A 20,435-nucleotide genomic window follows, 5' to 3' on the forward strand; every position below is an offset into this window, starting at 1 on the left:
AACTGATTTGACTGTCAACAGCACAAACACAACACATCAAACAGGTTTCCAGAAGGTGGGACAGGGACACTGTGGACACACAGCACCCGGACTGTTTTTACATGCATGTGTTTGGACTGTGGAGGACTGAGGAAACACAGGGAGAACATGCAAAGTCCACACAGAAAGGCTGCAGGTGCCCAGGGACTCGAACCAGTGACCCTCTAGCTCTGAATAATTCCATTATAACATAAACTGTAACTGATTCACAAAATCTCTGCAATTTAAAAAAAGTTTATTCTCAGAACATTTTCCCACACAGTCTCAAGCCTGGACGTATCCTCTCACGTTAAGCGTTTCATTTGTCTTTCCATCCTGTCGTGTCCCTTGTCCCTTGTCCCAACCTTTAAGACACATTTGAGGACTTGTCTGCAGCTTTCACAATGCAAACACGTTCATCCATCTTTTCTGGAAATTGGTTTGTTCTGCGTTATCGTTATTACGGCAGCAAAAACCTCTGAATGAAGACGTTACGCACGTCACAGTGAACGGCGCTGACACCTGACCTGCCCGTCGTGCCCGCGCATGCGAGAGCGAGCGCAGCCGAGGAGGAGAGAAAGCGCGAGAGCGGGAGGAGAGGATGCGAGCGGCGCTGCGGACGGACCGTGTTGTCTCTTGATGCTCGGACGTGCGGACGCTTCGGTCTTTGCTTTAAACGTCCTCGAGGTCGCGTGACGCGTCTGAACACGAAGCAGGTGAGCGCAGACGTCTCCTCCGAACCGCGCGCACCTCAGTAAAGAATGATGAGGTGTTGGAAGTTGCAGGTGCACGATTCTCTGCTTTTCTCAGGAAACTAAAGCTCTGGGGTTTTTATTTCTTTTTTTAAATGTTTTTAATTGACTTTCCGCAAAAGCAGCTCGGCAGGTTTGCAAACAGCGCCCAGGTGCACGTCGGGAAATCTGGGAGTAGAAAACAGGTAGTGAGGGACAGAGTTGAGCGGGTTCAGAAACGATGGCAGTGAATTTGAGAATCAAGTGTCTGATGTAAGATCTACTGAGTGTGTCCCAGCAGGAATGTCCAGAATGAAGGGGGGGAGGGGGGGCGCAGCCTCACACAACAAGAGTACGATTGTTCCCTGACATTTCCCACACACACACACACTCACCACGTTCAGAGACACACGCTGCAACACTGTGACACACTGTTTGATTGGTTACCTTCCCTCACTGTTATCTTCCTGGTTTGTGAACAGCATCACCATCGGGGACGGACTGTGGATGTAATGTCATACTTCCTGTCTCCTGAATAATACATGGAGCAGCCGAACACACATTGACCATCATCTGCTCTGCTCTGTCTCCTCTTTGGTTTCAGCCACTGACTCGGATTCTCTCTGTCGTCCGGTCAGGTGACATCATGGGGAACGGTTCCGTGAAATCAAAACGTTACAAACCCACAGACTGTTCTGCTGCTGCTCCGAACGGCCAGGCCCGCAAAGACCACGCCGCTGGCTTCAGACTCTTGTCCCTGGACTCGCTGAGGGCCCGAGCGGAGGAGCTTGAACGAGAAGGCAAGATGAAGGACGAGGAGCTTCGTGCCCAAGAGCAGCAGATCAGGGGTCTCCAGGAGCAGCTGGCCAAACAGACGCGAGCCGTGGCCGAGCTGAGCGAGGAGCTGCAGAACAAGTGCATCCAGCTCAACAAGCTGCAGGACGTGATGAAGAACCAGAGCGGGGCCTCCGTCGGCCTGGCGTCGCGGCCTCCTTCGATCAGAGCAAGCGGAAAGAACAGTCCCAACCTCAGTGTTCGCATCAAGGAGACCATCAACAGAAGGAAAGGCGCCAAAGCCGGAGTGTCGGCCGAGCCCACATCCAGGACCTACGACTCCAGCAGCCTGCCCAAGTTCTCCTTCGAGAAGGCTCGGGTACCCAAGGATGCAAGGTGAGACATTTGTCTTTACGGGGTTCAGAACACAAAAGGAGGAGTGGAATGAGGCCAGATGGCGGGTAGGTAAAGGTTCCGGGTGTCCTCAGAGTCCACTGTCTGAATTTGAACATCACAGGCAGCAGAAAGACTGAGTGGTACGTGTAAAAGTTGGGCAAGAAGCAAAAAACACTCCTCAGTCCAAGATCCTTCTTGACTTTCAGCCGAGACTGATTCAAAAAATGTTGTTTTCAATATGTAATCAACACTCTGTCTAAAGTCCGTGTAGTTCTTCAGGTGGGTCTCCAGCGTCCAAAAGATGGCGACCTTCCTTTGCTTTGCTCATTTCCACTCAAGGGAAACCTCGATGCCACTGTAGGCAGTGACCTTTCTAAATAATCCGAAAACGTCCAATGATGGACACCAAATGACTAAAAACATAAGACAAAACAGACACAAAAGTTCCAAAACAAACGTGAAAATATAAAATAGTAATTAGATCTCAAATGAAATCTTAGGTTATTCTTTTGTTATTACATGAGACACGTTACGATGTGAGACACATCACTTCAGGATTTAGTGACTCGCTTCAGCACAGGAGACCTGTCTGTCCCCTAGCGTCCACAGACGACACACTGGCTTCCTGCTTCAAATATTGCTGACTGACGGCATGTCCTACTTCGAAAACCTTCTCCGTCCAGTGGTTAAACATCTGCATGGACTCCTGCACATGTTCAGTTTCATGTTTGCAGTTCAAACAGAGGGGCTAGTTTTCGTCTACAAGAGAAAAACAACTCAATTATCTCATGAGCTAATATTTGAAATGAATGTTTGTTATTCATGAGAGCATCTGAATCTACTCTAACTCCGAGGATTTAGGGGGGGAAAAAGCAGCCGAGATACATTTTGATTTAGCCAGTTAAAGGACAAGTTTACCAGGACAGACAATGGGGATCAGTGATTGGTGACGTGGGCACAGTCCCACTTCTTTCAGGCTACTGATTGGTCAACTGAGAGTCCTGCTGGCCTCCCACACACACACACACACACACACACAGGCCTAAAATGTCAGAAAGTTGGCAACACGAGTAGAGAGAGCAGCTGTACACATGTATCCATACTGCAGAAAATTAAACGTGCATCATCTTTTGAATATTCAAAATGTATGTGGTGTACAACCCTGTAAGAGTAAAGAAGTATTCATAAAACATTCAGTTACTTCATTTCCAGAACAAAGGTTTGAGCTGGATCGAAGATACGTTGTCAAATGGCCCAAACATCTTTGTTTCTGCTGTTTGGTTCCGTCTTCTCCCCTCACTGACAAAAACCCGCTGATTCTTTTGTCTGTGACAGTGTGAAGAAGCTGCTGACAGACGCACTCAACAAGAATCAGTACCTGAAGAGGCTGGAGCTGCAGCAGATCAAAGATATGGTGGAGTGCATGTACGAGCGCACCTACCTGCAGGGAGAGTCGGTCGTCAAGCAGGGCGAGCCCGGGAACCATCTGTTTGTCCTGGCAGGTAGGTTCAGTCCTGGGTTCCAGGGTCTGAGTCGGCCACTTACAGGTGAAAACCTCCTCGGGTTTAGCGGGCAATGGCAGCAAAGTGAAGACGTTTGCTGTATTATGAACAAGGATTTTTTTAAAAAACAGCTTTCATACTTATTATTTGAAAACGAAGGTTGACATCACACCAATAAAACTGAATCCAGCACAGCTTAACTCGTTTGTGATGTGAGCGCATGCGAAGTCATTACAGCTGCTCGTGATTAATCATACGCTATTATTGAATATGAGCCACGCGGACGTCAGAGGCCAGTGATCGTAATCTCATTAATGAGTCATGATTGGTGCTGCCAGTGATTTTATTTCAGGATCCTCAACAGACTGAAGCCCCAACAAACCAGGTTTTGTTTAACATTGGTTGATTGTAGGTGGCTACAGACAGCAGGATGGAGAAGGAGACTACTGAGCAATTAGGTGGAGTTTTCTTTAAGCAGCAGCGTACACGATGCTTTGATGGAGATCTTTAACTAAACTCTAACCGGACGCTAACAGATACGCGTCTGCATCTCAACTGTGGCTTTGTCCTTGTTTCATTTTTACAGACGGGAAGCTGGAAGTGTTTCAACACAACAAGCTGCTCACATCGATATCAGTGTGGACCACGTTCGGCGAATTGGCCATTCTGTACAACTGCACGCGGACAGCATCGGTGCGAGGTAAATCTCTACACTGAAACTTCTCCTGCTCAGACTGGGCTTCGAAACCGGACCGATCAATCGCGGGGTCCACGAGGCCCCGAATCGGTGACCTGGTTCCAGATTTGATCAGACGTCACATGGCACCAGTGTAGTGCGGCGTCCTACTTCTTCCCTTTGCTGTGGCCCCTGCAGGGGGGGGAACAGAGCACAGGTCAGGGGCTAATCGTAGCTTAGGTTCACATCAGCGGTGCTACGTGACGGGACGGCGCCGACAAACTATCACAAGAGGCCAAATATGGATGCGCTAAGACAACTACACGTTGACAATTAAAATCACATATTTCAAGCTTGTTTGATGCTGAGAAACGTGTGTTTACAAAAGTCAGTTTCTTTTGTGATGAACCTACATGTGATAAAATCCCTTTGGAGCTGCTACTTCGACTGTTGTCACTTGAGAAAGACTTGTCACCACCACTGTGCTTGATGGCAGTGCTGCAGGTGGCAACAGCCAAAACTCAAGTAATAGTAAAAGCCTAAAGTAGCACTGCACTGCTGTTAGAAGTAGTGCTTCAACATACTCGTGTTGAAGTACTATGTCTACAGTTTTAAATGTACTTTAAGTACAAAAAAAAGTACAGATTTCTCAGTTTTAGTTCCTGATTTAAATTAAAAAAAAAACCTTTTAAACTCCTGCTTTATGAAGAAGGAATCTAAAATGTCATTAATTTGGTTGTAGCTCAGTGTGCAGAGCAGTCGTTCACAAACCACTGGGTCAGTGGTTTGATTCCCAGTCCTACTGGCTCCACGTTGAAGTGTGCCTGGGTAGGACACTGAGTCCCATATGTTGTCCCTAGTGTAAGTCGCTTAGGTTAAAGGTAGGGAATAAATAAAACCATGAAGCAGTGGAATCAGCTGGAGATTTAGATTCTGATGGGTTTTCACGTCCGTCACATTTTCAGAGTGCATACCATGTTCTCTGTGAGTGCTCTTTGTATATTTGAGCAAGTAATTGACTGGTGGCCCTCAGAGAAGGTTTGACCTCAGCATCGCGCTGGAAAGCATGTGACAGTCGCAGTGCGTTTTTACACGATAACATGGAAAGTGCCTTAAGGTGAACTCTTCCTTTGCTACTGGGTCATGTCAGGTGTCCACAGCTTTGTCCTTGTACCAGCAGAAATGTGTTTCACAGTTTCTGCAGATTTGATCTGACTCACCACCAAGATCAAGGACCGATTACAGTGGTTTGACAAAATAATGTATCCCGTCTCTGTGGCTTTAGGAAGCCACAATTACACTGGACACAGCTGTAGGTCTTTGTGTTGTACTGCAGTGTTTAACTGTCTAATGGATGCGATGTCGCCTCAACAGCGGTGAACAAAGTGCGCACATGGGCTTTGGACCGGGAGGTTTTTCAGAACATCATGAGGAGAACGGCTGAGACGCGGCACGAACAGTTCCGCAACTTCCTTCGAAGGTCAGTTCCTAACTGTAGCTAGCGTCGCCTCACAGATATGATGTGGGAAGATGAATGGTGTTTAATAAAGTGCTTATTCCTTTGCTGTTTGATGTACAGTATATGAATTTTATTACCAGTATGCATCAGTTTAGGGTCAACTTCCTGATCAAACAGCCTCTAAAACTCCACAAAACCAAAATTACTTAAGTGAGTCAGCAAACACAAACTCTAACTTACATTTAAAGCTGCACTAAGAAATTAACTTAAAACTACATTATTATTATTATTATTATTATTGTTATTTCTGAAGGTAATTTCTTACCAGTGGCTGAGATACTTAGACCTAATGTCCACTGAAAGACCGTTCCACTGCTACAAATGCTCAGTCTGCCCATTGTTTTCGTCCAGATCTAGGAACATCTAGAGGTAGTTGATTAGATGGCCTGGACCAAGAATAGATCCTTGAGAGACCCCGTAATTGAGAGGATCCACACAAACCGATTCAGAGCACCGACTTGAATCCCAACAGGACGGCAAACCACTGTGGTCCACTGTGTTACAAAATTATAGCGTTACCACCAAAAGCCTTAACAATGCAGACTTGGTGCTGTGGTGTCATTTTAAACCAAATTTCAATATTTGTAGTTGCATTAAAGAAATCATATAGGATTTCTTGAATTAATATTATATTATATGCGGCATGTTTAAATGCATCAGGAACAAACTAGCCAAAAACCAGACATTCATCCAATGCTACTAAGATTCGTTGGCCCCAATGACAATAAAAACCTTTTTAAAAAGACCTGCTGGCATAATATGCTGCAGACAACAGGTAGACTTCAGATATCGAGCCCCTTCTTTAAGTATCTGTAGAATGTAAAAAAAACAGCAGGGCATAAAGCAGAAAAGAGGGATTTTCTCAAATGTATCCACAAAACATTTAAGAAAGTCAAGGAAGACAAATCCCTCCGTCCACAGAGACGTACAGTGATTATTAACAGATTGTTAACTTTAGCATCTGTGATCGCTCTGATAATCCATTGAGCCAGATTTTATTTTGCCATTTTAGTTCCATCAGGGCCACAAGAGTCTATAATGTCAGTGCAGGTGGAATTGGAAGGTAGAAGAGCGGAGCAGAGTGGGAGCAGGGAGGGAGAGTCTCATGCTAGGTCTCACGCGGGTCCCTGGCATTGAATGTGTAGCACGTTGTGATCTATGGTGCATAAATTGTGCAGAAACTATTAGTCAGCATCTGTGTTTTGTCTTTTCTGTCAGCGTCTCGCTTCTGGCCAATCTACCGGAGGACAAACTAAGCAAAATAGTGGACTGCCTCGAGGTGGTAAGTTATTCTGTCAAACTATCTATGTTGCCTCAGTGTTGCACAAGCATCTGGCAGCTCGCGGGAGACCCAGCGTCAAAATATCATTACCATTCGGCCGTATATACCATTACTGTGTGTCAGCATATCCGTTCCACCTCCAGTCGGCACGACCTCACAAATGACCTCCTTGATGAACAGAGCTGATATTATTCCCGTCATCGCCGGCCGCTGTATATTGTTACCATAATTATTTGACCAAGGCCCCAGAAAATGTTTATTCAAACGGGGGACGAGTGATTTCCTAAAGATGTGCAAGTGACAGGCTTTTTCATTTGGGGGAAAGGGGAACGTGTGTGTGTGTGTGTGTGAAGTGAATGGCTCAATCCACTTTTCCTCCACGAGCATTGTATTTCAACAGGGAAGAGAAAACAGAGCGGAGCTCGTCGGCTTCAGGTCAAAAACCGCCAGTCTCAGCGTCTTTCCACCGTGAAAACGTCAAGGACGTCTCGGCGACCGCCGGTCGTCCTGCCGCCCTCCAACTGTGGGAGAATTTCCTCATTCGGTCATTTCAGACGGAGCTGATTCTGATCCATCCCAGTTAGCTGAAACCTGAGAGTGGTGCAGGTTCCCACTGAGAATCTGCCAGATAACACTGACTGTTTCTCATCAGGGGAGGACGACGTTTTTTTAGAGCTTCTTACGGGTTCGTCTCAAAACGGGACCAACATGAACATCCTGGCATTTTCACTGCATGATCCAATATACATGCAGCCTTTTAAAGTGGAAAACAACGAGGACAAACACACGCTCTGTGTCCGAATGTGACACTGCGACAGATGGAAAAGCAACAATCACATTAAAGGACCTTTATCAGCCCGTGATTCATTGGTGTCGTGCTGCCGGTGGATGTTTCCCCCTGTTGTAATTACATCATGTAGCCAGATTGAGTGGGTAGAATATTCTTCCGATTAACATCACGGATGTCGTTTACCGGCTCAGAGCGGATGTTTAAAGTCGCCTTTTTGTCAGGTCGGCCTAAAACCCCCCAAACTACTCGTGTCTTTCTTTGTCACTTTGTTACAGATATTTTAAGAGGGAAACTTTTAAGAGGGAAAGAAAACATTATGCTCATGGAAATTGGAGCTGGAGCTGAATTGTTGCAGTTGGAACCGGGACTTTGTGAAGCAAACTTGGGGATTAATTTAGAAAATTCTCACCGGGTTTAGGAAAATGTGTTGCTCAGTTACTTGCCGTCGTCGTGTTTGTGTGCTGGCTGTTTATAGGTTTTCAGATTTTTTATTTTCCTTATTTTGGATATAAAGTGGAGTAAAATGAGTATTATGGAGTCATTTTGTGTGTGTGTGTGTGTGTGTGTGTGTGTGTGTGTGTGTGTGTGTGTGTGTGTGTGTTGAGTTTACAAGTCAACTGTGGCTCCAGCCTTTAAAGTTTCCTTACAGGAAATCAAACATTACATGATTTGCATCCCTTTATCTTAATATAGCAAAACAAATAAAACAACAAATTATACCTTATTTTAAAATGTATTCATCATTCATTTGTGTTATTTCTGATGAGGAAAAAAGCCTTTTGCATTATTATTATTATAATAGGTTCAAGCTCAAACTTGCATCACATACATGCTACTGAAGCTGAATGAACACTTGCACCCAACCATTCATCAGAACAGTGATTGTAGAATGAACGTGAGGACGGGAAATAAGGTCCACACGTATATTAAAACACATTCACTCGTCGTCATCAAGCTTTCTGTGCATAATGGCCGTTAAAAGGCCTTTTGCTGTGCACAAAAACCACCATCTTTGTTCTGAGCTAAAATATTTGCCAGAAAGTTTCGGAGTGAATAAAATCCTAAGCTGGAGTTTGTTTAGTAAGTAACTCCTTTGTTTTCTCTGGACTGAGCTGCGGTGAAGGGATCAGAACAGAAACGGGGAATGTCGTACTGAGACTGCAGCTTTTGGAAGATTCTTGCTGGATTCGTCAGTCCACACAATCCATCGAACGACTCACGCCAAGATCTTGAAACCTGCCAGCGACAAAAAGTGTAGTTCGAAGTAACCAAAGATGGAAAACTTATCAAGAACGGTGATTATTTGCAGGTGCGAGGAGGCTGCTCGTCCGGGTCATGTAAACCTGCTCAAAGTAGCTGCAGGTTAACTTGGCACAAAGAGAGAAAACAGCCAACAACAATCCTCTGTTTTATGGGGGATTTTGTGCCTGACTGCAGAAACACATGGTCTTAAGAAAACGTTTGAGGGCGTCCTCCTGTTTCAGTGAACCAGCAGAGACAGTGGAGACGTGCAGTTTGAATATGCCGATTGACAGCTGCTGAAAATAGGACGACTGCAATAAGTTGATGAGACAGAAAGTGATGTGTGTGGTTGTTGGCAGCCAGGGTACTTGGAGTACTTGAAGTATTTTATGTAGACACATGCTTTCAAGACGAGCAGACCCGTATCTTTCCTGAAAAGGTGAAGGTTTGTGAGGCTCAGGATTCGAGCCTGGCAGTCTGGTATCACAAAGCAGAGACAAGCGTTCAAAGGCTGTCGCTCGCCTGCACAATCACCGCATCATCCAGACAGTCTTTTTAAACAAAGCCCTGGCATGTTGTCTCCGCTGTCATGGACGGGTGTTAAACTAGACTCTCCTGAAGCGTAAACGGGATGTAAACAAGCTCGGACGCTCAAGGAAAATGCCACTTGTGTCAAGCGTTTTGACAGTAAACACCAGGGGAATGTCTACGCGTGGTTGCCCTGATTTGTTTGTTCACTTTTTGACAAAGTCCTCTATAGTCCAACGGATTACAGCCGCGGACAGTTGTCTCAGCTCCGGCGACTTGGCGCCCGTCCCAGAGCCAATCTTTTTCTCAGTCACCTTCATTCTTTACGCCCTCGACTTCCCTCACCTCAAAGCTCCCCAATAAAAGGTGATGTAGCAGCTCGCTGACTCAGCAGACCAACGCGGCGTGTTAGGTTTGCTTTGGATAGAAAGTGGCTGACGGCGAGAGACAAACGCACAGTGCTCCCTCGGTGTTTGACTTGGGAGTATTTCAGCGTGTTCGGTGCTCGTAATCATTGGGACAAACGCTCGATGTCAAGTGTGATCTTACTAGTGTGTGTGAATATACAGCATTGATTTCAGTGGCTGTTACCTGTTGAAAGGGCCAGAAACAGGTAGCTGCTCTTCACACTAGCAGCCACATTATCATCCTTATTTATATTATCATGCATTATTGTGTGGAGCTGAATGGGATTTGTTTTAGCCACAGAAAATATGGTTTCAGAAACAAAACCAGGTTAGAATAATAAAGGATGATGAAACAAATGCTGATTGATGACGGAGAACAAACTGCAGCCTTTTGTCCTAAAGTCACCAAAGTCTTGTGCCTGCAACTTTTGCCGTATCTGCTGGATGGCAAAAGTCGGTGAACGAGTCGTCAACATCCGATAAGGACAAATTTCTGGCATGATGGCGCTAAAATCGGCTGTTCAGTTAAAACCTGAATGTTTCTGATTGGTGGCTTTTAATCGCACATCAAAACAGGCAGGATTGAAAATTACGCGCAAAAGATACAACTGACAAGTGAAGTAACGCTGATCAGGCATAACATTAAAACCACCTTTCCAATTTAATGCAATCCAATACGGGGGATCTGCCTTTAATTCTACCGTTTTTAGGTTGAAATCAGAAAGGTGATCATTTGTAATATGTATTTATTATTAAGGTCAGGGTGGGTGTTGGACTCCAGCTAGCATATGGATGTAAGAGACCAAAGCCAGACGACAGAGCGTGCAGGGGGTCAGTACCGACTGAAAGTGGTCCAAAGCATGACACACAGGACCACGTCCACCCAAGGCCGACTGATGCATGTGTGGAGTGAGGAAGGAGCGTGTGGTCCGATCCCACAGCAACTGTAGCACAAATAGTGAAACACTGAATGCTGAACAGGATCAACAGGTGTCAGGACACACAGGGCATCACGGCTCACGTGCACCGGGCTTTGTGGTTACAGACCAATCAGAGTGGCCATGCTATTTTTAATGTTGTGGCTGATTGGAGGATGTTTAATAGACTGGTAACCATAGCAACAACACAGACGCTTCAGTCTGACCATCACCACGTGTTGTTACTCACCATTTAACCCCAAGAAACCTTTTTGAAATATATGTTCCAAAAGTTTTTTTTTGTTTTTTTTTTGGGAGGCTCACCCTTTTAACCAATCGGAGAATTTCAATGATTTCTGCTTCTTTGACATGTTTTACAGTTTTTAATTTTAGCTCATTTGATGCTGAGTAACAGTTGACGGGCTGTGCAGACAGTGGCAGAGTGGGGGAGAAGCAAGAAGAGCGTAGTGGAGTAGGGAGAGGGAGGACTGGCTACGTTAGAGACCCTGTAGACCTTGTTCAAAGGGCATTTGTTGGGTTTCTCTACACATCTGTATAGTGACTTTATTATGTAAAGTCACTTGGGGTGATTTTGTTGTGAACTGGCCCTTTATGATTAAAGTTCAATTGAACTGATTCGGAGTGGATGTGAGCTCGAGGTGCACTTCACATCTGTAGGACACACAAAACTACCCTGTCTTTAAGTTAAAGTACAATAGGCCATAATTTTAGTTGTGTTTTCTGGGTCATTACAGTTCTGAAACTTTATGTGTATCATCAGTTAATCAAATGATTACAGCTCTTTGAGGCAACGCTCTGCTCTGCTGGACCGTATTTGTTTAGTTGAATGATCCGACATGGAAAACATAATTAACACCTACTGTTAACCTACATTTCATGTTTCATTAATCCCATGAGCTCTCTCCTTCCCCCCCCACCGACCCACCGACCCAAACAGTAGGCTGAGAAGCTCCGAATGACGAAGCTTTATCGACGAGTTAAGTCCAGTTAGGTCCACAGGGGACCGGCTACCAGGAATGTGACGGGCCGGGTCGATGGTTAAATCGATGCAATGCTTCACTTCTGACTGTTGTCCCCCCTCCCTCCACCCCCCCCCCTCCCCTCCCCCCCCCTCTCGCTCTTCCGTTTAGGAATACTACGACAAAGGAGAGTACATCATCCGGCAGGGAGAGGAGGGCAGTACCTTCTACATCATTGCCCAGGGAAAGGTATCACACAACTCAGTTCATGACTTACGTAAAGACCTTTGAGTTGCAGCTCGTTTCTAAATCCAACTTGACCTTAAAGTTGTATCTGTGACTAACCCCATGTAAAATGTATTATTAATCAACATCGAGCTTGTTTGGACATAAAGTTCACAAAGGTCCAATGCAAAAATGGGGAATTTCCTAAAATGAGTTTAATTATTTCTACCAAACAACATTAGTGGACACCCAAGATGTCCACTAAAGGCTCCATATAATAAATAGATTTTAGAAAAAAAAGTAGAACTTTATAAAACTAATGAAACCACAGACACTTTTTAGGCTGTGGCTCTAACAGCAAACTAAACCTACAGCGCCTCAGTTAAACAGTACTTTAGGATGTAATTACTCCACCGATCAGTCAGCATGAGTAGAGAATGTGTGCAGGAAGCTGAAAATCTGAACTCACGTCTCAGGTTTGTCAGGACTAAAAGGAAAAAGGGCTAAAAGTCGGTTAAAATACAAAGAAAAGGATTTTTCCTTCAGTAAGAGACTAGTTTTGTTTGATACTCCAGCAAAACGACGTGCTGCTCAAATTGTCTGTAATCCTTGTGGAGGTGTTGGACTATGACTCACCCGCCCATCTGTCTGATAAGTCAGCAACCCGACACCCGTGAGCGAGGGGAGATGGAGAGGGGCCGGCGCTGTCCACAGGGGACCTTCAAAATGCCATTATGAGGCGATGTTACAGCAGTTCCTGAGTGGTAACCAAACCAGAGAGCCACACATGTGTGGGAGGAGGGGTGACTAATACAGGAAATGGTTCTGCTACCCCCCTTGGACCCCCTGACCATGGAGGGAATAGACCCTGAGTCACACTTGAAAGGTCACGCAGATCAAGCAGGACACTCTGCTAAAACACACCCCAAACTGTTATGGCTGTGGTATCACATGTCTTTAGCAGGACAGTGCCACAAGTGAGAACGTGGACCACTGGTTCTTAAAGCCTCACAAATGACCTGGAGGCGGCGGTTACCATGGGTGTTCATGTTGAAAATTGAAACGCCAGTTTGAGAAGTGACGAGCAGAACGAGAGGCGACTGATTGGAACCTTCCCAAAGAGAATGTGTCTAGAAAACGTGCATCAAGGCCAATTAATCATATCTCACCATGTTTCAATTACTATAATTCTCAAATATTTTCATTGTTAGAATGACATTTTTCAGAACTAAAGCCAGCGCGTTAAAGATGCAGGTGCTTCCTATGTGCAGGTGAAGGTGACCCAGACCACCGAAGCCCAAAAGCTCCCACAGATCATCAACACGCTGCAGAAGGGGGACTACTTTGGGGAGAAAGCGCTGATAAGGTAAAGAAATGGATCCTCTAACTCTGAATGCATTTAGACAACGAGGCAATAACATAAGTAGACAAAAAGCACCTGTTGACATAAATCAATCATTTATATGGTTCTGAATATGGAAGGTTTTGCATTGATGTCATTTGGTTGCTCACGCACCTCAAAGAGGCTTATTATGATTGTCGCGATCGTGTTGTAAGAGAAAAGCCCGGGTTTCAGTTGGCCCTGTTGGATATGACAGGGTTTTTCTAAGTGCCTGACGGTATGACGAACCCGCTGCGTGGAAGTTTCCGGAGCGTGTCCCGACCTCGTGTCGAAGTGTTGTGGAAGTCCATAAAGAGACCTGTGTTGGGTTCCTGTGCCCACAGGAAGACTTGTTGGCTCGGGGAGGGGGCCCTGTGCGCAGGAACGTCCACCAATCCTGCAGATGGTTGGTTCGATCCCCGGCTCCTGCGCTTTTATAAGTGCAGGACATTTACTTTAAAGCAATGGGAGACGATACAAACCATTTCACTCACTTCACCCGATGAGCTGTTGCAGCCATATACAAGATAAATAAGCACCGTTTTGAAATAAATGTCATAAAACCTTATTTCAATAGAGCCTCATGATCACAATCGAATTAGTAAATTAAGCCTACAAATGGCCTCTTTACAAAACCATCATCCAAACCGTGAAAGGAGTCAGAGAGTGTGGGTGTTCTGTTTGCCTGACTATTGACGTGTGTGATGCACATCTGCCTCTTTCAGTGACGATGTCAGGTCGGCCAACATCATCGCTGATGAGAACGGCGTGGAGTGCCTCGTCATCGACAGGGAGTGAGTACTCTGACGTTTGAAGCCCGCCCCCTAAAACGATCCTGTTCTAGTTTGTGGTCTTTAGGTATTTATGAGCTGCTGTCGACTTCTGTGTCTCACTGGGGCGACTCAGTAAAATCTCAGTTTGTGGTTGTAAAGCGAACATTTTAGATGTTGTTCTTCCAGGACATTTGATCAAACAGTGGGCACCTTCAACGAGCTGCAGAAGTACCTCCAAGGCTACGTGGCAACACTTGATCGCGACGACAAGAAGAGACATGCCAAGTAGGTACAGTGTGAAACTAAATGGGTCTCACAGTAAAACCATCACCATATTTGACGTTCAATGGTTTGTGTGTGCGTGTGTGTGTGTGTCCTCAACCAGGAAGTCGCTGTCGCGTCACCAAAGTCAGCCACTGTCTCCTGACTTCATCCATCTGAAGGAGATTGTGTCCACGTTCTCGCCATCCAGGCCTCTCGATCAGCTGGAGGTCGTCGCTACGCTCGGCGTCGGTGGCTTCGGTCGAGTAGAATTGGTAAAATGAAGCATTTCATTGATTATTCATTTTTTCTTTAAATATTTATCTTATATTGTTAAGTAAAATCTGATTTAAAAAAAAGTGAAAATATGTGAAACTTGTTCGTACTTGTTTGGTGCTTGAAACATTGTGATTACAAAAACAATATGTTCTTTATTTCTGCATAAATATGACCCAGATATTCCCACAAGCCTTGGAACTGGAAACACATGAGACAAAAATATGTTTACTTACTTTGTAAAATGATCAAATTGTTCATTATCAGTCAATTTGAAGGGAAACTTGGAGTCGGGTGTTTCAGCCATGGCACAAACAAATGACGTTTCTGAAGATGAGGAACATGCTCATCAGCGAAGATCACACCAAGACCAGGGCAAATCTTTAAGATGAGAAAGTCGGCTTATGATTTTTGTTCATATTTATGCAGAAATAGAGCAAATTTCAAATGGTTCACAAACTTTCCAGGCCCACTTTTGCAGCACGTTAGCCAGCTTTAGTTCACCTAAGAAGATCCGTTTCTGCAGGTCTGTCGATGCTCTTCATGTGCTGGTCATCAGGGAAGATAATGACCCAAATACAATTTTTCCTGTTTAAACATTTGATTAATTAGAATTTTACGTTTATGTCACACAGATGAAGTCACTGAGGTCATGGTGACTGTAAATGCCACCCTGTTATTCCCATCTGCAGGTGAAGGTGAAGGGCGAGGACATCACCTTCGCACTGAAGGTGATCAAGAAGAAGCACGTTGTGGACAACAAGCAGGAAGAGCACATCCACTCTGAGAGGAGGATCCTCGCGGAGGCTCGCTCGCCTTTCGTCGTCAAGTCCGTCCTGCTGCCATTTCCATTTTTTTAACCCTACTCTATACATTAATGTGGGGAAACAATGTGGCTTATTAGTTTTTGATGAGGCCTCGTGCAGAAAACATCGTCTCGGGGGGGGGGTCGGGGGTCGAGATGTCTGCTATGAAAATGCAGTTATTTGCTTTAAAATATTGCCGCAGTAGGTTTTCTTTGCCTTCTGTGAGATTACGGTGATTCGATTTCACCACATGCAGTGATATTAAAGTCATTCGTCACCGTCAGTGCTCCTCCTTCATGACGTCACGATACATGTATTTATTGTACATTTTTCTTATGTTCTGACCATTAGCTCTTCATATGTCTTATCAGTTTTTACGATTTGGGGACATTGTGGGGGGGCCGGTACTGTGCTCTGGTGCCTCATGAATCTTTGACTGTTCGTGTTGCTATTACTAATTTTCCTCCCGGAAAATTCAACTCTAAGGGACGATTCACATCACATCGGTTCACAAATGCTGCTGCAGTTTGTGCAGTAATGCTGCAGTACACTGTAATAATAACTGTGGCTCTGATTAAATGTAAGGTCGTTGTTTATGATCCGTTTTACATCATTAGTTCTCTCGTCGTAACTGTAATCAGTTTACTGTTGAATGGTAAGACATGAAGTCTGGCTAATGTATTTTACGCTAATGTGACACTGAGTGATGATCGAATCTACTCGCGTCACGGTGCTGATTAAATACAACTGAATCCGATTATACACAGCACACTATTTTTTTTTTTACAATCTTTTATGATGTTTTCAGTTTGAATTTAAAGCCCAAAAAAAAAAATAAAAAACTGGTGCAAATCTAATAGAATAACAGGATTTTAAATGATGGACCAGCATATGTCAAGGCAAAGCTTTTAATGGCAACTTTGTCTTTGCTTCTTTCACTCCAGACTGTATCGCACCTTCAAGGATAACAAATACGTGTACATGCTGCTGGAGGCCTGTCTGGGTGGGGAGATTTGGAGTCTCCTCAGAGACAGGTAGGGGAGGTCAATGACTCAAGGAGTTCAAAAAAGCCCCTCTTACATTTTTTAAAACACTTTTTAAAAATTTGCCCTCGGGGAAAAAAACAATTTGTTTCCCGGTTTCTTTTTAGAAGTGTGGCTATCATTTAACTTGGTGTTACCACACTCTCTTGAATGTGAATTTTCTGGTCTGCAGAGGGAGTTTTGATGAGCCCACTGCCAAATTCTGCGTTGGTTGCGTCACAGAGGCTTTCGACTACCTCCACCGCAAAGGTGTGCTCTACAGAGACCTGAAGCCTGAGAATCTCATCCTGGACACTGAGGGATACATCAAACTGGTTAGCATCCTTTCAGCGACTGTTGGTCTTGGTTTCTTATTGGTCATGTCTGGTCAAAGGTTTGTAACGTAAAACTGACCTCTTTTTTCCGTTTTTTGTTTACCGACACTGAGATGAAACTATGTCCATCAGGCTCCTCGAAGGCTGTAGTAATTTTTAAGCTGTGGTCACATATGTGACTTGCTCATCCTAGTTAAATGTAATACATTTTTCTGGGACGCCCTAAATGTTCCGTGTTGAATTGTTAGGATTTTCACTGATCAATTAAACCTTCCCAGGTTGATTTTGGTTTTGCCAAGAAGATCAAATGTGGCCAAAAGACCTGGACCTTCTGTGGTACACCAGAGTACGTGGCCCCTGAGATTATTCTCAACAAAGGCCACAACTTCAGTGTGGACTTCTGGTCCCTTGGAATCCTGGTCTTCGAGCTCCTTACTGGCAGGTTAGTACATCTGTGCTTCCAGTCTGCAATTACAATCACTTCAACCTCCTTAATGACTTGCAGTAATCATGGTTTGCTGACGTGGACGGTCTAAAGCTTCCTCAAAGATTGATATAAATGCCACGTGCCCATTTTTTGTCCTCCATCCCCACAGTCCCCCGTTCTCAGGGAGTGACCAGATGATGACATACACTCTCATCTTGAAAGGCATTGAGAAGATGGATTTCCCCAAGAAGATCACCAAAAGACCTGAGGACCTCATACGGAAGCTATGCAGGTAAATCATCAAACCGTTAAAGCAACATTCAAAATTTCCTATCAGAAAGCTGTCAGTATAATAAAAAGAACATGAGCCTAAATTAATTCTTCACTCTGGTAAACTTCACAGACGAAATCCCTCTGAGCGACTGGGCAACCTCAAAAACGGAATAACAGATATCAAGAAGCACAGGTGAGGAGGAACCGATTGGTTTTGCCGTTTATCTCAGCACTGATTGAGTGAACATTACGAATGCAGGGGGCTGGTTTATGATCCCAGCAGTTAAACAAGCAGTGACAACACTGCAAAAGCAATAATACCATATTTAAAAGGCTTAATACACTATCGGACTTCTGCGTTTTGCAGTAATCAAACATTTTAGTATTTTTGAACGTGTTGCTGATCTGCTAATTAAATCGTGAAGGTTTTTACTCTTCAGACTCCCTTCAACTAAAGCAGGAATAAGATTTGTGTGAAAAAAAAAAGGCAACTTGTCATAGAATTAGTTACATAGGATCATCTGAGGGGCATTTATATGTTGTTACCAGAGTCTGGCCAGAGTCAGAAAGAGACACACGTGTACTTACTGACATGGTTTATGTGTCTGAAGGTGGTTTAATGGCTTCAACTGGGAAGGACTGAAGGCACGGACTTTACCATCTCCTCTGAAAAGAGAAGTAAGCAGATTTTTTAATCAACCTTGTACAAAGGATAAATCTAGTACAAAGCGAATATAAGAAAACAGGCCAAAGGTTGCAGCAATTAGTGTTTAGGAGAAGGCTGCTACGATTTTCCATGTTACAATAAAGTGTTTATGGGGCTACTTCAGACGTCTCATGAGAGGGTATCAGTTTAACTTATGACGAGGAGAGTCACACGAACCCACTTTAACAATGGCCATTTTGACTGTAGGTGCTCCAACAAAAATGGACTTTTTTTAAGTGTTGGACTCCCAACCCTGAGTTAGCTGCTCACAAAGATGGCAGACGACCAACCTTGTCACGACGTAGTAGCTATTTTGGGGAAGATGGGTAGAGTAGGAATGATTGGACCCAAAAACTGTCTAAAAGGATGAACTTCTCGAAAAAGTTAACAACTTCCAAACAAAAGTTAAAAGTCAACCATTTTGTCAACAGTTTCGGTTTTGTGTCTGCATCTAGGTGCCTCTCAGTTTACGGTGTATCTTACCAAATCCGCCCTCTTTGTCTTCTCGGCCTCAACAGCTCCAAGGACCAACAGATCACAGCTACTTTGACACCTACCCTGCAGATGAGGACAGTCCTCCTGATGAGTTGTCTGGGTGGGACATGGACTTCTGAGATCTTCTGCCCCATCTTTTTTCACGTTTTTCTTTCCACTGTACACCCTAACAACTGTGGTTAGGGCGGGATGCCAGTGGGGGCAGTAGTGACCTGTTCTGGATGGAAGTGAAGTGAGCATCTCAAAAGCATCAGTGGAGAAATGAGAACAAGTTCCAAAATTTCAACAACCCATGACAGAGTGAAGCTTCTCCTCCAACATAAAAGGAAAACGATTTCCAAATGATTACATTAATCCAAACGATTACAGCTTTAGATTTGGTAACTTGACGTACAAGCCACTGTCCATCTCATATTGGTTTGAAAGAACTAAGTGTCATAATATGTCAGTATTAGGTTTTTACATGCCTTAATGAATTTACACCCATATAATGATCTTTTCTAGATACTTCCTATAGTCATTGTTAGCAGACACTTTTTTTTGTGCAGCTGAGTTTTTTCATGGCCTTAGACGACATGTGGTGTATGAGGAGACAATTCTGTAAAACAACAAGCAACTGTGGAACAAACACAGGCTTAGCTGCTTCGATGGCACCCAAGCACATGGAACGTGAAACTTTAGGAGCCCCCCTCGTGCCAGCAGCGCTGTCCTCACAGTCCCAGCACTGCCCGGACGTGACACACAAAAACATCAACACCTCCTCGACTTAAAGTTATGGAGCGTGAGCATCCTGCAGACCTGAAGAAATATTTACCTTTTTTTAAAGCTGCGTCAACTCTGCGGTTCACAGCTGCTTAAGGAGGAAAAGTGTTGGGCTCGGTCTGAGGCGATGATGATGTGAGGAGGGACAGGAAAGAGGCCACAATGTGCACAAAGTCTGCGGGGTTTACTCCAAGGGCATTTTCAGAAGCTTAGGGATCAGTTTTACCACGTGCAAAGTGTACAGCAAAGGCACTGACAACACAGGATTCATACAATCCAACCTACGTATTCTTTTGTGTTAACTTGTGTAGATATCACATATGTATGTACCGATTGGTGAACGTGTGTCTGTTATGCACATTATGGGACGATGTAGCAGCTGACATTCTTGGACAAGCTGTGGCCTTAAATTATTGACGACTGATTTCAGGATACGGCTGTATTTGTTATCATTACTGATTATTAGCGTTTCTGTTTTTTTTTTTTTTTTACCGCGAGCACAATGAGTTAGGCAAGTTCAATTTTGTCTAATGTCACAAGAGATGATTATTATTTATTTCATTTTAGCAACATGTGAGCACCTTTTTTTTTAAGACCTTAAAAGGTTTCTTCTGCATGTAGATTACCAACAACCCGGTTCAGTGTCATAAAAAAGAAAAAAGTATGAATGTAAAATGCAGGAGATCTTTCATTTTTGTGTAAAGACTTCAAGTTGTATTGAAGTACATGGCGCCTCTGTGTAACGCAGCTCCACAGAATATTTGCTGCACCTGCACATACATTGGTTTAGTACAGGTTGGGGAACAGTTATGCTGTATATAGATTTATGCTTCTTTTGCTATTGAATTTCAGAAATGCTGATCTTGTATTTTCTGCAGAATATTACTAAGGGAGACACGGAGATAAATGATGCATTTTGAGTATTTTACTC

At 44.2% G+C, this 20,435-nt stretch overlaps 1 protein-coding gene across 3 annotated transcripts; it reads left to right on the top strand.

Annotated features, from left to right (window-relative positions):
- The first annotated feature begins 578 nt into the window (after window positions 1-578).
- Window positions 579-20,432, top strand: prkg2 (protein kinase cGMP-dependent 2). Of its 3 annotated transcripts, none has more exons than XM_067521650.1 (19): window positions 579-734; window positions 1,354-1,919; window positions 3,255-3,421; window positions 4,008-4,121; window positions 5,472-5,577; window positions 6,835-6,898; window positions 11,934-12,011; window positions 13,259-13,353; window positions 14,094-14,162; window positions 14,328-14,426; window positions 14,527-14,677; window positions 15,371-15,507; window positions 16,429-16,518; window positions 16,700-16,841; window positions 17,120-17,283; window positions 17,438-17,560; window positions 17,672-17,734; window positions 18,153-18,219; window positions 18,766-20,429. In XM_067521650.1, exons 2-19 carry the CDS (start codon window positions 1,396-1,398, stop codon window positions 18,859-18,861), a joined length of 2,349 nt encoding a protein of 782 aa, XP_067377751.1. In that variant the 5' UTR covers window positions 579-734; window positions 1,354-1,395; the 3' UTR covers window positions 18,862-20,429. The 3 variants fall into 3 exon arrangements, with proteins under 3 accessions (XP_067377751.1, XP_067377752.1, XP_067377753.1); XM_067521651.1 differs by having other exon boundaries at window positions 1,388-1,919; XM_067521652.1 differs by lacking the exon at window positions 18,153-18,219 and having other exon boundaries at window positions 18,766-20,432.
- The last annotated feature ends 3 nt before the right edge of the window (window positions 20,433-20,435 follow it).

This window comes from Channa argus, chromosome 11 (genome assembly GCF_033026475.1).
Source record: "Channa argus isolate prfri chromosome 11, Channa argus male v1.0, whole genome shotgun sequence".
In the NCBI taxonomy this organism is placed as follows: domain Eukaryota; kingdom Metazoa; phylum Chordata; class Actinopteri; order Anabantiformes; family Channidae; genus Channa; species Channa argus.